This window comes from Equus asinus, chromosome 21 (assembly GCF_041296235.1).
Source record: "Equus asinus isolate D_3611 breed Donkey chromosome 21, EquAss-T2T_v2, whole genome shotgun sequence".
NCBI lineage: Eukaryota > Metazoa > Chordata > Mammalia > Perissodactyla > Equidae > Equus > Equus asinus.
The window spans coordinates 83,342,465-83,362,436 of NC_091810.1; the positions used below are offsets into that span (position 1 = coordinate 83,342,465).

The following is a 19,972-nucleotide window of genomic DNA, read 5'->3' on the forward strand; positions in this document are numbered from 1 at the left end:
TCAAACATTTGCTTAGATTGCTGTATTTCATTCTACATTTCACTCTGCTATCCCCCAACCTCCTAAACGAAATTTAAAAATCTGTATTCATGAAATTCACTCTTTTTCTGTAAAATTGGATGGGTTTTGACAAATGCATAGTGGCATGTATGCACAGTTACAGTATCACAGACAAGCGTTTCACCACCTTAAAAAAAATCCACCTTAAAAAAAATCCTGTTTTTCACCCAATCAACCCTGCTACTTCCCCCTGGCAAACACTAAATTTTTTATCATCACTACATAGTTTTGTCTTTTACAGTCATATAATGGGAATCATAGAGTATGTAGCCTCTTCAGACTGGCATCTTTTACTTTAACAACATGTATTTAAGATTCATCCATGTCGTTTAGATGCTGAATAGCTAATTTCTTTTTATTTCTAAATAACATCCCATTGTATGGATGTACCACATTTTGTCATCTATCTATCTAATGATGCACATCTTGGTCACCATTTTTGGCAATTAGGAATAAAGCTGCTATATGCATTCACATGTAGGGTTTCGTGTGGACATAATTTTCAAATCAATTGTGTACACCTAGGAGGATGATTACTGGATCATATGGTAAAACTATGTTTAGCTTTGTATGAAACTGCCAAACTGTCTTCCAAAGTGGCTGTACTATTTTGCATTCCCACCAGCAATGAATGAGAGTTCCTGCTACTTTGCATCCTTGCCAGAAAATTGGTACTGTCAGGTTTTTGGATTTCAGCCAGTCTAATAGGTATATAGTGGTATCTCATTGTTGTCTTAATTTGCAATTCCTGGATGAGAAGTTATTAAGGACTTTTTAATAATTAATAATTCTTCACACTAAGCTTTTCTGTTCAAATTACTGGCAAGGATTTCGTCTCCTGACTAGACCCTGACTGATTCTCTATACTTGCACTATCCAAGCACTTGAGCACTTGAAATTCAGCTACTCAAAACTGAGATGTGCGGTAAGTGTAAAACATCCACAAGATTGTGAAGATTTATTATGAAAAATAGCACATAAAATATCTCATTAGGGGCCAGCCCCGTGGCCGAGTGGTTAAGTTTGTGCGCTCCGCTTTGGCAGCCTAGAATTTCACCAGTTCAAATCCTGGGCGTAGACATGGCACTGCTCACCAAGCCATGCTGATGCAGCATCCCACATGCCACAACTAGAAGGACCCACAACTAAAAATACACAACTATGTACTGGGGGGCTTTAGGGAGAAAGAGGAAAAATTAAAAAAAAAATCTCGTTAATTTTATGCTGATTACATGATGAAATGACAATATTGTAGATATATTAGGTTAAATAAATTATATTATTAAAGTTAATTTCCCCCATTTCTTGTAACTTACTAGAAAACACTAAATTGCAGATGTGCCTCACATTATATTTCCATTGACAATGCCACTCTATCCTAATACAACAACCACAATAATCCTTATAAATACAAACCTAATCCCATCACTTCCTTGTTTATTTAATCTCTGATCCTCATAATCATCAAGTTAAAGTTCAAACTCCTCAGCATGGCATGTAAGGCTATCAATTACAATCCGTTCAGTTATCTACAACACCAGAGTCCTCTTTATAGGCTACAATCATGCCATATTGATCAATTTAAAGTTGTCTGAAAACATTATTTCACATATTCATCTTGTTTATAGTTCGACTCTACATCCTGTCTCCTCCTAACAAGTCTTGTTTCTGTGCTCACACTATTAAGAATAATAGGTTATCTTCTCAGTACTGTGCTTGCACGTGTGTGTGTATATGAGCACATACACGTGTTCGTATGAAGAGAGGAGAGGGAAAATGTTACTTTTCTTTACTGAACAGGTAATGCATTCACATGGCTCAAAACTCAAAAGGTGATTAAAGTTATACAATGAAAACTTGCCCACCTCTGTCATCAAGCCACAATCTTCTCTCCTAAGAGGCAATCAACATCATTCATTCCTGAAATGTCCTTCCAGAGACATTTAAACATATAAAAATGCATATGAAAGAAATTCAAGAAGATATAAATAAATGGAAACTAATTCCATGTTCATGAACTGGAAGACTTAACATCATTAAGATGTCAATACTACCCAAAGTGATCTACAGGTTCAATGCAATCCCTATCAAAATTCCAATGACCTTTTTTGCAGAAACAGAAAAAACCATTCTAAAATTCACAGGGAATCTCAAACGACCCCAAAAAGCCAAAACAATCTTGAAAAAGAACAAGGCTGGAGGACTCACACTTCTTGATTTCAAAACTTCGTATAAAGCTACAGCAATGAAAACAGTGTGGTGCTGGCATAAAGGCAAACATATAGACCAATGGGAGAATATAGAACCTAGAAATAAACCCTCATATATATCATTAAGTAATTTTTGACAAGGGTGCTCAGACCATGCAATGGGGAATGAGTAAAAAGGCAACCAGAGAATGGGAGAAAATATTTGCAAATCATATATCTGATAAGAGATTAATATCCAGAATATAGAGAGAACTCCTAAAACTCAACAACAAAACAAACCACCCAAATGGAAAACGGGTGAAGGACTTGAACAGACATTTCTCCAAAGATACAAAAATGGCCAATAAGCACATGAAAAGATGCTCAACATCACTAATAACTAGGGACATGCAAATCAAAACTACAATAAGACACCACCTCACACCTATAGTAAGTATGATAGGATGGCTACTATGACAAAAAGAGAAAACAAGTCTTGGGAAGGATGTGGAAAAACTGAAACTCTTGTGTACTGCTGATGGGAATGTACAACAGTACAGCCATTGTGGAAAACAGTACGGCAGTTCCTCAAAAAATTAAAAACAATTACCATATGATCCAGCAATTACACATCTGGTATACACCCAAAAAAACTCAAAGCAGAGTCTCAAAAGATATTTATAAACTCACGTTCCCAGCAACATCATTCACAATAGCTAAAACTTGGAAGCAACCCAAGTATCCATCAACAGATAAGCAAATGTGGTATATACATACAATGGAATATTATTCAGCCTTAGAAAGGAAGGAAATTCTGACATATGCTACAACATGGAAGAACCGTGAAGACATTGTGCTAAGTGAAATAAGCTAGTCACAAAAAGACAAATGCTCTATGATTCCATTTATATGAGGTACTTAGTCAAAATCATAGAAACAGAAAGTAGAATGGTGGTTGCCAGGGGCTGGGGAGAGGAGGTAGTTACTGTTTAATGCGTATAAAGTTTCAGTTTTAAAATATGAAGAAACTTCTGGAAATGGATGGTAGTGATGACTGCACAACATTATGAATGTATTTAACACCACTGACCTGCATACTTAAAAATGGTTAAGTTGGCAAATCTTGTGTGCATTTCACCAGAATAAAAAAAAAATTGGATAAAACCTAATGCATATATATTTATATTTCCATGTATCTATGATATTTTATGTTACTTATGCACAGTTCTACACCATTCTATTTTCACTATCAACATATTCTGTAGTCAATCTATATAACAAGACCTACGGAATGTCTTGATTCTTTTCTGAAAGCTACAGTGCTGCACTGCACAGATGTATGGTCATGCACTGCATAACAACATTCTGGTCAATGATAGACCACATATAGGACAGTGGTCCCATAAGATTAGTACTATATAGCCTAGGTGTATAGTAGGCTATACCATGTAAGTTTGTGTAAGTACACTCCATGATGTTCAAACAACGATGAAATCACCTAATGATGCACTATCAGGACATATCCCTGTCATTAAGTGACGCATGACTGTACATTAATTTATTTAGCCATTAACCTATTGATGGACATTTATTTTGTTTTAAATCTTTTACTATGACAAATAATACTGCAACAAATAAGCCTATGTATGTGTAGGAAAGTTTCTGTGTGTCACACACACATACACCATTATACATACATAGCACATATGTAGTATGAACTAAACTCCATGAATAAAGAGGAAACAAACCATAATTCTCACACCTGGGAGACTTTTAGCATTGGTTATAAAGGGGAAAAAAAAATTAAGAACCTAAAACTCCATTTGATCTTATCTAGGGTCTATCTATATTTTATCCCCATTATCACAAGAGTGACTTTCCTATTACAGATCCAGACAGTAATAAACAGTAAAGATTCAGAAAGACAAATCAAAAAACTGTTGTTCAGAAAGGATGTCCCTAATAAAAAAAGAAGAGTAAGGAAGAGGGAAGATCATAGTAAAACAGGATACACACAATCTTTAACTTAGACTCAAGGGATACAACTGCAGTCCTGAGAGTAATTCCTCTCTCAGACATACAGCTATACTTATCCCACTCAAATCACATGTTTGTTTGTGGTTGGGGGTATAGGGGAGATTCTAAAAATACACAAATAACCCTTCAAGTACTTTGACTTACCAGGCTCCCTTCCTTAAAAATTTGTGGCAACACAGATAAGGCCACCTGTAGCTGTAGTCCTATTCCTGGACAAGGATCCAAAGTGATCTCAAATGAAAGAAATGGACGATGTTCTATGTCAAACTCGCTTGGCTGGTCCAGTTCAGAGGTTGCGCTGTCTTAAGAACTGTGTCCTTGCCTTAATTCTGAGGTTACTAATGCAGTAGTAACCTAGCAACTAACCCAGTTCCTCTGAAGCTAGAGTCCTGTCCTACCATTATCAGTTTACTCTAGGGACTGAAGTCCTATCCTTGAATACCAGGCCGTTAGATGGAATCCCCCCGCCACGACAGGCTGTCAGACCACAAAGACACTAGTTCTAGCATAGATCCAGCTCAGCACAGATCTATAAACGTTTACTTTTCCTAGAGACATAACCTCCCTGATGGAACATGATCAGCTTACTCCATCTACCCCAAGTGTTACCTGCCTAGGAAATCTTTCTTCTACTAATAGCAAATGGATCTCTTCCCAAATATCTGCCTCAATCTAGTGGGCACATCTACTTTCTATGCCTTGTCTCATGAAGTCTCAAGTATTCTACCTTTCAGAATTCATGCTTAAGAGTCTAAGTGACACATATGGTATTATTGCCAATTATGCATAACCTGGATCTAATCATGAGGAAACAAACTCAAATTGATTCAATCTAAAGAATACAAGGTATTAGAAAACAGATTTTTTTTCACTCATTCAAAACAATTATTTCTTCATTCGTCATGCAGTTACCAGGTACCAGACACATAAAAAAGTTGATACTTCCACGTAGCACCACACACAGTTTTCAAAGAACTTATAGTATTTAAGATGTATTTTTCAATATCCCAATACAAATTTGTCAATTGGTGGTGGAGGAAAAACACTTATGCTTCAAATCCCATAAACAGTGTAAGTGAGATGTCTATGGTCTTAAGGTTAGTAATACAGAAAACTAGGGTCATGCGTTCATTGCTGCAGCTAATTAAAGGGACACAGTGGGGAAAAAATGCTAATGAATATCTGCAGGAAAATGAAACTATCTGAAACAAAGCCTGCCTCAACATAAAAAGCAATGAATTTTGTAGAAAACAGGCTCAGGAAGTCACAAAGCTATACATCCTTCACTGCACCTTTGTGAAAATGATGCAATCTAATGTCAGAGTGTAGAATACTTTTTAGGACAAATGTTTTACTACAACTCTAATACTATTTAATTTAAATGTGTACCTAAACTTCTGGTAAACTGTGTTAAGTAAAAGTTAGCACTGCTGTGTAGGAAAATTAACTATCTAAAATTACTCTATCCCAAAAGCTGTATATAGAATAAGTTGCAGCCTGAATGCACAATGACTTTTCTAGAAGCTCTAAGAGATACAGATACACCAACTTTTTTTTTACTTTTGTGCCTTATTTGAATTTATTTATAAACTATAAACGTGAAATAACCCCTACCCTTTCACAAATAATGTACATAAACGTATTTGGGATAGCTCAATGCAAAATCTTTCTATATATATAGTTAAAAGAAAAACAGCAAGACAAATAACTGCAATATAATATATCAAACTATAGTATATAAAAAATATTTTTCATGGAAGTTTGGTTTAAGATAACTGTTGGAAAGGTTCTATGAAGGGAAAAATTATTTCCATGACAGGTAATCAAGGAAAGTTTCACAGAAGAGATGAGCTGCAAGCTGGGACTTAATGGATGAGTAAAATTAGTAAGATTAGTATAAACAGAACTTAGGAAACAAGGATTACAGAAAGAAAAAACACCATGGCTAAAATGTAGAAGTGAGAAAGCACAAGCCACATACAGAAGAACAAAAGAGATGTACCTGACTGAATGAAAGGTTATGAGTAGGGAAACACAATAAAATATTAGGTTGAAAGGTAAGTTAGAAGAACATATCCCACAACAAAGAGGCACTTCTTGCTATTTGAACAGGTTAAAAAAAGGTCAACCTGTCAGTATTAAAAAGGATAAAAGAGAAAAGAGAAAAGACTAAAGGTAGGAAGGTAACAGTACAGACTCCTATAAAGTGAGGCCTAAAGAAAAGAACTTGGGAAACCTAAAAGAAGGGAGAAACAGAGAAGACGCTGTGAAATAAAAATTCATCAGATCTAGAATCTCATTAGATGTAGGAGAGAAGGGAAGGCACTTGGGATGAGGAAATTTAATGGCGACTTACATTTTAATTCTGGGTTCTTGGAAGAATTATGGCACATTTTAACAAAATTAAAGTCAGAACTAAAAACTAGTCTACAAAAGAAACGCTAAACGAAAAATTAAAAAAATAAGAAGGCTAGTTTGGGAAAGAAGAGGAAATACAAGTCCAACTGATAAATACATTTCCAAAAGTGATCATAAAAGTACATAGGCATAAGCTACAAAAATTATTTTGTAAAGAGATTTTTGTTTCTTAGAAAAATAAAAATAGAAAAAGTGATACAGTCATGATAAATAGACAATTCAGAAAAGAAACACAAATGATCAATATGGCAGAACATACTGATAGAATTTTATACCACTTAAAAATTAGCAAAGATTTAACAATCAGTATAAGTAAAGGTAAGACAGGTAATGCCGTATATTTTGCTGTGTGAAAGGCAAACCGATAATATACATCAAAAGCTTTCAAAACATTTGGCATACGTTTTGACTAACCAACTCCAGTTTTAAGAATTTAGGACCTCCCCCCAAAAAAATGGCTCTAGAGGAAAACATATTTACGAGATAGTTTATGTCAGCATGGTTTAGATTAGTGAATAATTTTTACCATAAATGTTCAGCAACAGAGGATTAATTAAATAACTTGGTACAGAATATTATGTAGCCATTAAAAATTATGTGAAATATATAAATATCATGAATTCACAATATTCTAAATAAAAATACCAAATAATTTAGAAGATTTTTATAAATTTTTATAAATAAATTCAGCTGTTAACCTATCCTTCTGGTACTCACTGTTAACACTTTGTTCTGTATTCTCCATCTTCTTTTTATGTGTATGAATATATAGACATAAAAGTAAAAACTGTACCTCTTTTTATTTACCTATCCTACTTAGTTTAAACAAATTAAAAAGTTAAACAGTGCTGAGAATAGAAGAGCTGGTTCTTACTTAAACAGAATTAAGAGAACAAAGTCCTTAATAAAATACTAAATCAAAGACTAAAGATAGGTTAGGTTACAGATGTGCTGATTTACGTGACAACTAAAAGCAACATAAAATCCTGATTGGCACCTAAACCAAGAAGAAAAAAATGTTTTTTTCTTTTGCTTAGGACATTGTTAGGACAACTGGCAAAATCTGAATGAAGTGTATAGATAAGGTCAGTATTATATAAATATTATTTTCCTGATTTTCATAATTGTACTATAGTTGTGTAGAAGAATGCCCTTGATTTTAAGGAAATTCATACTTTATATTCATTAAGAATATAAAGTAGCATCATGTCTGCAACTTATTCTCAAATAGTTGAAAAATCATAACTGGTATATAATACAGATTTATATATACAAATATATATTTACATATATATGTGTCTGTATAGAGAGAGAGAGAGAAAAAAATATGATAGAGCAAATGTAGTAAAATGCTAACATTTGGACAATCTGCATGAAGAGTCTAAACAGAAATTCTCTGTAGAATTCTTGGAACTCTTCTGTGTCTGAAATTATTTCAAAATAAAAAGAATTTTAAACACCAGGGGAAAAAAGTGACGATTTAACAAAATTAAACATCATTCATTCATTTAATAAAAACTTACTGAAAGTCAGACGCTAGTACACAGCAGTAAATAAATTAGATAAAAACCCCTTCCTTCATGCATGTTACCTTCTAGTAAGGGAGACCGACAATAAGTAAATAAGTAAAATGCATACTATGTTAGATAGCAATAAGTGCTATAGAAAGAGGTGGAAACACACACACAAAGGGAATAGTAAGTCTCCCTGGGTAGAACTGAGGATTTGCCATTTCATCTTTAGGGGAGGCCTCAATTAGATGAGACAGGGCCCTCAGACAAGGAGCAAGCCTAAGCTTGAGCAAAAGCATATGACGGTGGCTTAATCAGTTTTGTAGGTAAAAATGATTGATGCAATTTACAAATAGATTAGACAGGATTTGCTGATAGATTGGATACAGGCTGACAAAAAAGAGTCAAAGATGATTACACGGTTTAGAGCCTGAATAATCAGAGGAATGAAGTTGCTATTAGAGAAGAAAGGCGGGCAGGGGATAGGAAGCTTGGGAATTTGGTTTTTTTAAACATCTTGGGTTCATTAAATATCTAAATGAAGATGCTCAACAGGTATCTGAGTCTGGAGTCTAGGGGTAAAGTCCAGGCTGTTTAATTTTGTTAAATCGTCACTTTTTTCCCCTGGTGTTTAAAATTCTTTTTATTTTGAAATAATTTCAGGCTGGAGACATAAATCTGGGTGACATAAGCTTAGAGATGGTATTTAAAGTCATGAGATCAGATGTGATCACCAAGCAAATAGTGTGTGTAGACAGAGAAAATGATGTTCATTATTTGTTAATACAATCACAGGTCAGACATAAATGTGATACTATATAATGTTTGTTTAGAGATCATTAATTATTTGGGTAGAGAGCTACAATAATAACAAATATGAATTAAGACAACTGCAAAATAATGGTTGTTTAATAAGAAACAAAAGTATCTGATAATAGTACACTGAAAAGAAATACCAAAAATAAGATGCCCTGTAAGAATTCAGAAATAAGGAAAACAACACTGCTCATAATAAAAAGTCCTTATACTATTTATTTTCATTTCACTGAGTAAATGAATAAAACCAGAGATCCATGAAGTCCTTTTAAAAAGTATGAATAGTATTAGAATAGCTAAACAAAGAGTGTATCAAGTGAAACTTGGAATTGTTCAAAATGGAGCCAGTTGACAGAAAATGTGCAAGCAATCTTCAGAATGGGTACTGTGGCATAACCCAAATTTGATCGTTCTGACAATTATACCTCTCCATATTAACTAATGGCTTGGCATTCTGGCATTTTAATTTAAGAGAAAGAATTTGGAAGTTAGGATAACAATTCAAATCCTAGCTTTACCACTGACACAGTGTGTGTGACCTTAGGTAAATTACCACTTCCTATTTTTTTTCCTACCCTACAAATTGCGTATAAGACTTATTTCATAGTATTGGTGTGAGGATTAAATGACATAAAAAGCACCAGCTCACTGCAAAGTCCAGAGTAGAAACTCAAGAAGGTGTGTTGGTTCCAAGATCAAGAAGTGGGCCTGAGTCAGGCGGAAGTGTAGATAGCCATGGGAACTAATGAGGGTGAAAATACGGACCAAAGTCTAACACTATCCTATCCTGCTACTATCCTATCCTGGTCAATATTTTTTCAATTCCATAAACAGAGATGAACATGTACTATTTACCTATTAGATTATGTAGTAGCAATTTCACTAAAAATGAAATCATATTTCCAACCCCAAAAGAGACAAGCATTTGGATACACAAACTCCTCATCATCAAGGAAAGCAAAATATTACAGAGATGCAGCTGTAGACACATCAGAATTAAATAATTTCTAAAGAATAATACAATAGCCTGCTGAAGGGGTGATAAATTCTCCTTAGGGAAAAAAATAAAGGCTTTCTTGAAGGAGACAGCACTTAATCTAAATCTTATAAGTGAAGAATTTCAATTGGAGGAGACAAATTCAAATGAGCAATCATGTAGGCAGTTCATTCTCCTATCTTCAAGCTAAATTTCCTAAGTTTAGTCTTACTTCCTCTAAGACTTTTTGCACCTATAACCCATGAATCTTAGAGAAACCAATGTTAACTTGCCTATAGTCTCAGAAAAATCATACAGTAGTACAGGGCTATAAAAGGAGGCTGAAATTTTCCATAATAAGAACTTTTATTTAAAAAATTGCCAACAGAAAAATCACATCATAAAAATAAGCAGAAAACAACCTAAGCCTTAACCTCTTGACCCACTGATACTACCGTCTAAGAGCTTATGCTGCCTTAAGTTAAATAATCACTGTTGTATTCAGAATACATAAAGATATTCCTCAAAGTAAGGATACCTAGAGCTCTTCTAAACTTCTCAATCAAGTATCAATGAGAATATATCCTGAGACCAGCCCCAAATCCCAAACTAGTACTACCAAAATGCACACTTAAGAGCTCACAAGAAATCACAGTTACATCTAAAAAGCAGGGAAGTCATAACTAACTACAACTCATTCCATGTTAATTATCTTCTTTACGACTTCACATGGACCACCATTTATTTACAAGAAAAGTATGAAGAGGAAAAAAGATACTATAATCAATTTCCTTTTTCTGATCACTACCAAGCCAATTTATGAAGCAAAGTTTACAAGAATCTCTAATTTATAACTAAAATAAAAAAAAGTATTAACAGTACTAGAATCAACAGCTCATATCAAGCCCCTCTGCTTGATAACTATTATAAGAATAAAGAAGACAAGCATAATACATACTGGAGGCCGGCCAGGACGACCCCTTTTTCTTTTTCCTTTGATCTCTGTTTCTTCAAGTTCACTGCCAGCATCGGAATGGGCAGTAGTTTCATTAGTTGAATCCCTAGAAAATGTGATATATTATTTTAGTGAACAAATTAATTCATAAATATAATGCAGTTCTGTCCCACTACTTTCCTTACCTCCTGCTATAAGGCTGATTAGAAGTGGTTTATACTTTTAGAAAAACTCTTTAGCAAACTGAAAATGTTATCCTCCCTGCCTAATATCATATAACATTGAGTGAAATGAATCCCCTAAACCGAGAAATAAAGAGGAGGAAATGACTGTGGAAATGGCACCTGCTATACAAAATATAAATGCAAAATACAATTGCAAAAAACTAATTCTTCAATATAAAAAGATAAAGGCTTAGGAGGAATTTTATTCACTTCATAAAAAAATCATAAAAGTGGTGTGCTGGTAAATGTTTAACAACTGGCTCTTCAAAAAAATATGCACATGGGTTATTAGAAATGTTACCAATATAAAGGATGCATAGCACACAATTTACAAACAACAATAAAATACACAGTATTCTTTATTGCAAATTTCATATAGCTAATTGATTCACATAAATAATTCTGACAATTTTGCCAAACTCCTGTATCCATAGCTAACCTTTCATTGCAACTGATGATGAAATAGGGTTTTGACATGAAAGACGGTTGATACCCTTGTTCACTTTAATGAACAGGAGGCAAGTAAAATGACAAAGATATATGTTGGAACTTCACTCATTCAGCAATCATGTGAGCAACTTCTTTACTGAATCAGACAGTATTTCTCAAATACTGGAAGGACATTTACTCAATTTTTTGTGCTATCATAATGTAATAGCCATACACCTGATACACCTTTAAGTTTAATCTGCATTATTAATAATCTCTCCATCATTTTATTAAGTCTAAAGCCATTTTCAAACTACCAAAGTGACGCCACCAAACAACAGTTTGGCAGTAATGAACAGTAGTAGTATACCACTAAAAGATTTTTCCACCATAAAGATACAATAGGTGCAAATAAAGACCACAGGAGCAAAGAAAACAGTAATATGTAAAACAATTAGAAAGTGGTGAGTTTTGAGTATTTATTACCTTTATACTTAATATGATTTATTTAAAGTTTATATAATTTAACTTTTTATAATCCCTATGTTATATTAATTGGGTCACAAAATTCCTGGAAATTTAATATTCAGCTCTCCAGGCAAGCTCCAGCACAGCACTGAAAAAGTATAGACAGTATGAATGATAACTTCTTCATTAAATTCTACAATACTAACTGTGTAAAGAATCTGCATAAAACTGCAGATAGCAGGAAGAGTACAGAGCAAATGATAAGCCCAACTTACAATCTACTATTGCTCAATCTACTTCATTGAGTGCTTTTAGTTCTATTCCCTCTTTGTGCTGATTCCTTAAAGCTCAATTCTTCAGTGTCTGCTCTTCTCCCTTTATACTATACTCTCTTGGAGATCTCATGCACTTGATGTATAACTTCTACGCAAACGACTCCAGTATATTATCAATAGACCTGACCATCTGTAATTCAAGATTTTTAACTGCATATGTAACATGCTCCTTAGAATGCCACCTCAAATTCACCAAATACCACATATAAAATTAAGTCCAATACTGACTTATTTCTAGCTCTCTGCTCATAGCAACATCCTTAACTGATTTATTAAGTGAATGCATGAGTGTGCCTTAAGTTGTTAGACAAATTTATTATTGTCATTATCCTGTCTTACTCAAATGCTTAGAATCACATCAGTCTTCCTCTTGTGCCATCAGCTAAGTCCTCCTGAGTTGTCATCAGTTTAATAATTCTGTCTCTCATTCTTTGCACGATTATTACCAAAATCACTAGTCCCTGAATTGATTTCAACTTATCTCCCTACTTTTACTATTTCCCATGTCCAAGTCATTCTACACACTGCTGTCAGTAATATTCTTTTTTTTTTTTTTTAAAGACTGGCACCTGAGCTAATATCTGTTGCCAATCTTTTCTTTTTTTTCTTTTTTCTTCTTCTCCCCAAAGGCCTCCCAGTACATAGCTGTATATTCTAGTTGTAGGTCCTTCTGGTTCTACTACGTGGGACGCCGCCTCAGTATGGCTTGATGAGTGGTGCTGGGTCCGCACCCAGGATCCAAACAGGCGAAACCCCGGGCTGCTGAAGCAAAGCACACCAACTTAACCACTCAGCCCTGGGGCCGGCTCCTGCCAGTAACATTCTTATATCGTGTTACTTCCCTGCTTGCAAATCGTCAAAGGTAATCTAGTATTTAAAATTGTAAATATGTTTATCTAGTCCAGGGGTCAGCAAACATTTTCTTAAGGGTGGGGGGAGGTTCTTAAAGTCTCTGTATCTACCACTCAACTCTTGGCACCATAGCATGAATGTGGCCACAGACAATAAGTAAATGAATGGATGTGGCTATAGTCCAATAATCTTTATAAAAACAGGCGTCAGAGCCACTAGCAGTAGTTTGTCTATCCCTGATCGAGTTAATCTTATTCATCTCTACTAAAGACCAATAAACATCATACTGCTTTTCCTCCTTACTACAGTCCAAATAGACTATGTCTAGCACATACTGTGTGCCAGTTTACACACATTATCTAGAATAAATCTGCACACAAAACCTTGCAAGAAAACATATTATTGTCTCAATTTTACAGACAAGGAAACAAAATATTTGAAAATCTGATCATCTTGTCCATAGTCACATATCTAGTAAGTGGCAGAGTTCACCTAGATATCAAGGTAAACTTGATTTCTCTACCTCCATGTCAGGATACTAGAATGCAAATATGATGTTTTATATTTCCCGTGTGGACAGAGTCCAATAGTGCTTTTGACGCTTATACAAATCTCCAGGCAACTATGGGAGTAGGGTGGTTCCAACATATAACATGTGACCCATTAGGGAAACTAATTTATCCCTAAGCAATACAGTTTACTGACAAAAGAGAAAAGTACTTCTCATTCTACCAACTGCAGCCAGCTTAAAAAGTGACAGCTATTACCAACAAATAACTAATACATTCCAATTAATGTATGTATGTATGCATGTTTACTAGAATATATGATACATAAATCTTTTTTAATTTCAAGCAATAGAGAAGATATAAGAATAAAGAGTTTCACTTCACCACACCTAACTCTGAATTCCAATCTGCAGAATAACATTGTTAACAGTTAGATCAAGACCCTTCCATAAATATTTGTTTTTGCACACATATGTATATATAAAACAGTATCTATACTTCAATTTTTAAAATTGTAAATTAACAGGAACGTTCCATACAAATACATAAGATTCCTGAATGGTTCTTCATAATATGGATGAAATCTATTTAACTACTTCTTTATCAATGAGAACTTAGATTGTCTCTAGTTTTGCACTATTACAAACAGAACTGAAACAAATGTCCTTGTACATTAACTCTTATTACACATCAACAAATATCACTCTATGACAGACACAGTAGAATGCTGGGTCAAGGGGTAAGCAGATTCAAACTTCAAACAACTGCTCTACAAAAACCCTGTAAATGACTAACGTTTGCATTTATAAGATCACTGGACATAAATTAAGACAATAGAAGAATCAGGTCAAATCTTATAAAAATGATTTTTTTGATCCCTAAAACTCTCTAAATTCTGTCTACCTCTCCCCATTTCCACTGTAATTACTTTAGTTCAAGATGCCATCATCTCTGGCCTGGAGACTTGTAAATTTTCCTCCTACTAGGTCTCTTTGCTTCTACTGTGGCTCCTCAATCTAATCACTATATTGCACTAAGCGTGGTTCTCTGAGTATATATCTTACTATGTCTCCCCCATGCTTAAAACGCTACAGTGGTTTCCTACTTCCTAGGGAGAAAAACTCAAAATTCTTAATATGATTTAGCAGGTCCCTGTATGATATAGACCCACCCTATTCATAAGCCTTATCTCATGCCACTTTTCCATTCCCATCCCTGAAAAAAGAAAAAAGTCCCTCAAACGTATCATGATTCCTCCTACCTTAGTCTTTGCACATGCCATTCCTTCAGTCGGGAACTAATACACTGATCCCTTCTTTTTCCCTCAAACCCTCCCTCCACTTCAGACCTAAGTTCATCTGTCTCTTCCTCAGAAAAGTAGACCAAATCAAGGCATGTGTTAAAATTCCCATAAAATCCTCTAATTTTCCTTCATAGCACCAATGGGAGTTTAGATCGATATACTTGTGATTATTTGATTAATATCTACCTATGTAAGTTAAGTTTCATGGCAACAAGGACTGAGTCTCTTCTACATGATCTTTTTTCCAAGAACCTGGCATACTTCCTGGTAGTGCACTATGTGGTGAAATACGTGGTAACTGATAATACCTAATAGTAAAATAGCACCAAGGTGACAAATTCATTGGTGATTTTATTACCTAAGTAAGCCAAGAAATAAAAAGGTAACTCACTAGAGTGACCTTTCTAATGTCTACATTAGAAAAATCATTATTAAATTGAACATTAAGAATCGTTAAATTAAAAGCTTTTCTTGTTTGTTTTTGAGAAGAACTTAGAGATTAATTTCTAATACATCATTTTCAATTTACACACGATGGAAACTCAAGTTTACAAATACTAAGACACCTGCCATGTTTCCTTTCCTCTACAATGCAGATATAGTACTGCTAGATGGATGGATTAAGCAAGATAATATATGCTGCTAATGCATCTGGCAAAATGCTCAGAAAATTCTATGTCCTCAATAAATGCTTCTTAGATCTTAACTTGACCAAGAGTACCATCTCTAGCTGACAGATTGAAAGCAAAGTTCATTATTCACCTCACAGATCAACACTATCCATGACCCATGCTCATATTACAGGTTTACATTTTTGTACAAACAAAATCAGCTATAAAATATATGATGTTAAATACTATCATGGTGATACAACCTCTCTTTAAATACAACTATTTTAATATAACTTCTGTTTCATAGTTAATCAAAGAGATATTTACTAAGGGCCTAGCCTAATACCCAGCAGTGTGCTGGAAATGGCCTTAAAAAAATAAGGCACAAAGGCACATAATTTAGGCAGAAACAATAAGAAAGGGTTATAAAACATCATGTCAGGTACGGTGCTAGAAAAAAACCAGAGAGTATTACAGGAGCACAGGGGGGAATCTACCCGAACTTTCAGAAATCAGAGGAGCTTTGCTGGAGACACGATACCTCAGCTAAGACCTAAAGGACTAGTGAATTGGCCAGTTAAGGGCAAAGGTACATAGGCAAGGCAGACAGGATGAAGATAAACTAAAATACAAAGAAAAGAAAGAAAATACTATATGGAGACCTCCAGACATCATATTCAAGTTAAGAACTAATGAAACTTGCTGTAAGTAACTAGGAAGAGATTAAATTGTATCTCCTATATATGGGGAAAAGAGGGAAGGTACGTATTGATGGTTTTTAAGCAGGTAAGGTAATTTGGACAGTTCTTTTTGTCTTAGAGTACTGGAGGAAAAAACGGAAGGCCAAGTGACCAATTAATTACAAGGCAACAAAAGTCTCTTGGAAAAGAGATATATAAATGAACTGAGGTAGTAAAAACATATAAATAATTGCATAAACTGTTAAACATTTTCATTATATCCAAACCACTGGTATAAGATCACAGTATGCAGGTTCCTAATAGCATCTTGATGAAACCAATAAAAGGCAAAGTATATGCCATTACACTGAAAGCATTTCCCAGAGAACCAGAGAATACAAAATAAGACCCATCTCAAACTCAGGGAAAAGAAACCGGGGCGGGGGGTGCACACACAGGCAGGTTAGAGAAATAGTACGATATAAGACAGCAGTCTACAAACTTTTTCTGTAAATCGCCAAAAAAAAGAAAATTTATGCTTGGCGGGCAATTCATTTTCTATCACAACTTGTAGCACAAAAGCAGTCAGAAACAATCTGTAAAAGAATGAGTGTAGTTCTGTTCTACTAACACTTTATTTACAAAAATAGGCACCATGCCAGATTTGACCCACGGGTCACAGTTTGCTGACCCCTAATATGACAGTAACATCTTTTTGTTCAATGCACAGAACATACTGACATTAAATAGCAAGGGCCATGGATGGACATAGTAATCATACACTTCCAATAGTTCTTTCAAACATACTGCCTGACCATCAGAGAATATATTTGATGAGTCTCATTAAAGAGAATACTTTGATACAGAAAAATGTTATATTCTTTAGAAAAAAAAAAAACTACAATACTTACTGTAACACTGGTAACTCTGAAGTAATCATTGCTGGAGAGCACTTTCCACAATGGAGCAAAAGAATCAAGTGCTGTACAACCCAAACTTTTAAAATAACCTCAAAGGCAATCCTGTTAATAAAGAAAAAGAAAATTATTTCTTTCCAGCTTTATTAAGGTATAATTGACAAATAAAATTGTAAGATAATGAAGGTATACAACGTGATAATTTAATATACATATACATTGTGAAGGACTTTCCCCCATAGAATTAATTAACACATCCATCACCTCACATATTTACCCTTTTTCTGATGAGAACATTTAAGTTCTACTATCTTAACAAATTTCAATTACAGGATACAGTCTTATAAACTACAGTCAGCATACCATACTATCCTCAAACCTTATTCATCTATACCTGAAAGTTTGTACCCTTTCACCAACCTCTCCCTATCCATGTGGTATTTGTCTTTCTCTGTCTGGCTTATTTCACTTAGCATAATGCCCTCCAGGTTCACCCATATTGTCAAATGACAACAACTTCTTTTTTTCAAAGACTGAATAGTATTTCATTTTATATATACTTCATTTTATATGTATATTTAATTATATTTATACATATAAATTATATTTATATATATTTATAAACTATATGCTATTTATATATATATATAGGTATACACACACACACACACACACACACACACTAGGTTTTCTTTACTGATTGATATGTTGACACAGATTCTTTCCAAAACTTGGCTATTGTGAATGATACTGCTATGAACATAGGAGTAGAGATATCTCTTTGGAAAAATAACTTCATTTCCTTTGGATATATTCCCAGAAGTGGGATAGCTGGATCATATGATAGTTTTATTTTTAATTATCTGAGGAACCTCTATACTGTTTTCCACAGAGGCTGTACCTCTTTACATTCCCACCAACAGTGTACAACGGTTCCCTTTCCTCCACATCCTCACCAGAATTTATCTTGTCTTTTTGACAAGACATCTGAACAGGTGTGAGGTGATTTCTCACTGTGGTTTTGATTTGCATTTCCCTGATGATTAGTGATGTTCGGTATCTTTTCATATACCCATTGGTCATTGGTATGTCTTCTTGGAAAGAACATCTATTTAGGTCCTTTGGAAATTATTTTAAAATAAAATGAATATGCCAGAATATAAAGACTACAATCAATCAGTACTACCAGCAGCTACATTCCTTGTATTTGTCCAAATGAACTGTAAACTTATAGCCTGCATAAACATGTTTACAGCAGCTTTATTAAGAATTGACAAAACATGGAAGCAACCAAGATGTCCTCCAGGAGGTGAAGGGATAAATAAAACTCTGGTACATGCAGACAATAAACCATTACTCGGGGCAATAAAAAGAAATGATCTGTCAAGCCATGAAAAGACATAAAGGAAGCTCAAATGCATATTACTAACTGAAAGAAGCCAATCTGAAACCACTACAAATTGCGTGATTTGAAGTACATGGCATTCTGGAAAAGACACAATTATGGAGACAGCAAAAGGACAAGTGGTTGCCAGGGACTGGGGGGAGGAAGAATGAACAGACAGAAAAAAGAGGATTTTTAGGGCACTGAAACTATTTTGTGTGAGACAATAATGGCAGACACATGTCATTAAACATTTATCAAAACCCACAGGATGTACCACACCAAGAGTGAACCCTAATGTAAACTATGGACTTTGGGTGATAATGACATGTCAATGTAGGTCCATGGTAACAAATGTACCAATCTACTGTGGAATTTTGACAGTGGGGGAAGCTGTGTATATGTGGGAAACAAGTAGAGGGGGAATCTCTCTACCTTCTGTTCATTTGTGTTGTGAACCTAAAACTTTTCTAAAAAATAAATTCTGTTAAAAAAAAAGTAGCAGAAGTAGGACAAGACAGAGCATCTAAGACAGGTCATGACACAATATCAAATAGCGTAACATAGGTATAATGAGACTTCCAGAAAGAAAAACTACAGGGCAGAATAATATCTTAAGAGATAACAGAGAACTTTTAAAAACTAATTTAAAACATTAAAACACAGAGGGAAGATCAGAGAATTCCCAAGGAGAATAAATACTCTAAAATATAAGTACTACTAAGAAAGAAAGTTAAGGAGAAAACTCAAAAAGAAGCTAAAGAAATAGGATTCCTCACATACAGAAAAACAAAACAAGAATTTGAAAAGACCTTTTGTTGGAAATTATGTAAGCTCAAAGACAATGGAATAATATCTTTAAAGTGCTGAGAGGGAAAACGTGCACCCCAAATTAGATACTCAGTGACAAAAATCTTTCAGAAATGAAAGGAGTGATGTCATAGAAAATGGAAGAGTAGGAAACTCCAAGAATCAGCCCCTTTAGTGAAGCAACTCCTAGATTGGCAAAAACTGACAAAATCAACTTTTACAAACATTTGGAATCTAATAAAAACTTATAAAACAGAGATTAACACTTAACAAAGAAAGAGTCTGCTAAATTTGGTAAGAAAGCACTGTAGCATTTTGCTTACCTGTCTACTAATCTTCCCTCTCCCAGATCAATGGTGCCCATAGGGACAGCAGACCAAGTTCCTAGTGCAGCTTGCTGGTGCCAAAGAGAATAATATGGATCTTATTCTCAAAAATTGTGGCTGTAATGTTTTAAAGGACTTCCTGGGTGTCATTTTTCAAAAAGA

General features: G+C 34.5%; 1 protein-coding gene across 5 annotated transcripts in view; it reads right to left on the minus strand.

The window, feature by feature from the left end:
- Window positions 1-19,972, minus strand: part of STAG1 (STAG1 cohesin complex component) — a 369,927-nt gene that overhangs the window by 246,317 nt on the left and 103,638 nt on the right. For 3 of the 5 annotated variants that reach the window (XM_044754937.2, XM_070493352.1, XM_070493350.1), the window contains exons 2-3: window positions 17,285-17,395; window positions 10,966-11,068 (exon numbers count right to left, since the gene is read on the minus strand). In XM_044754937.2, the coding sequence (XP_044610872.1) occupies window positions 10,966-11,068; window positions 17,285-17,313 (132 nt within the window). In that variant the 5' untranslated portion in view covers window positions 17,314-17,395. The remainder of the gene's footprint in view (window positions 1-10,965; window positions 11,069-17,284; window positions 17,396-19,972) is intronic. The other 2 variants (XM_070493351.1, XM_070493353.1) reach the window with 1 other exon arrangement.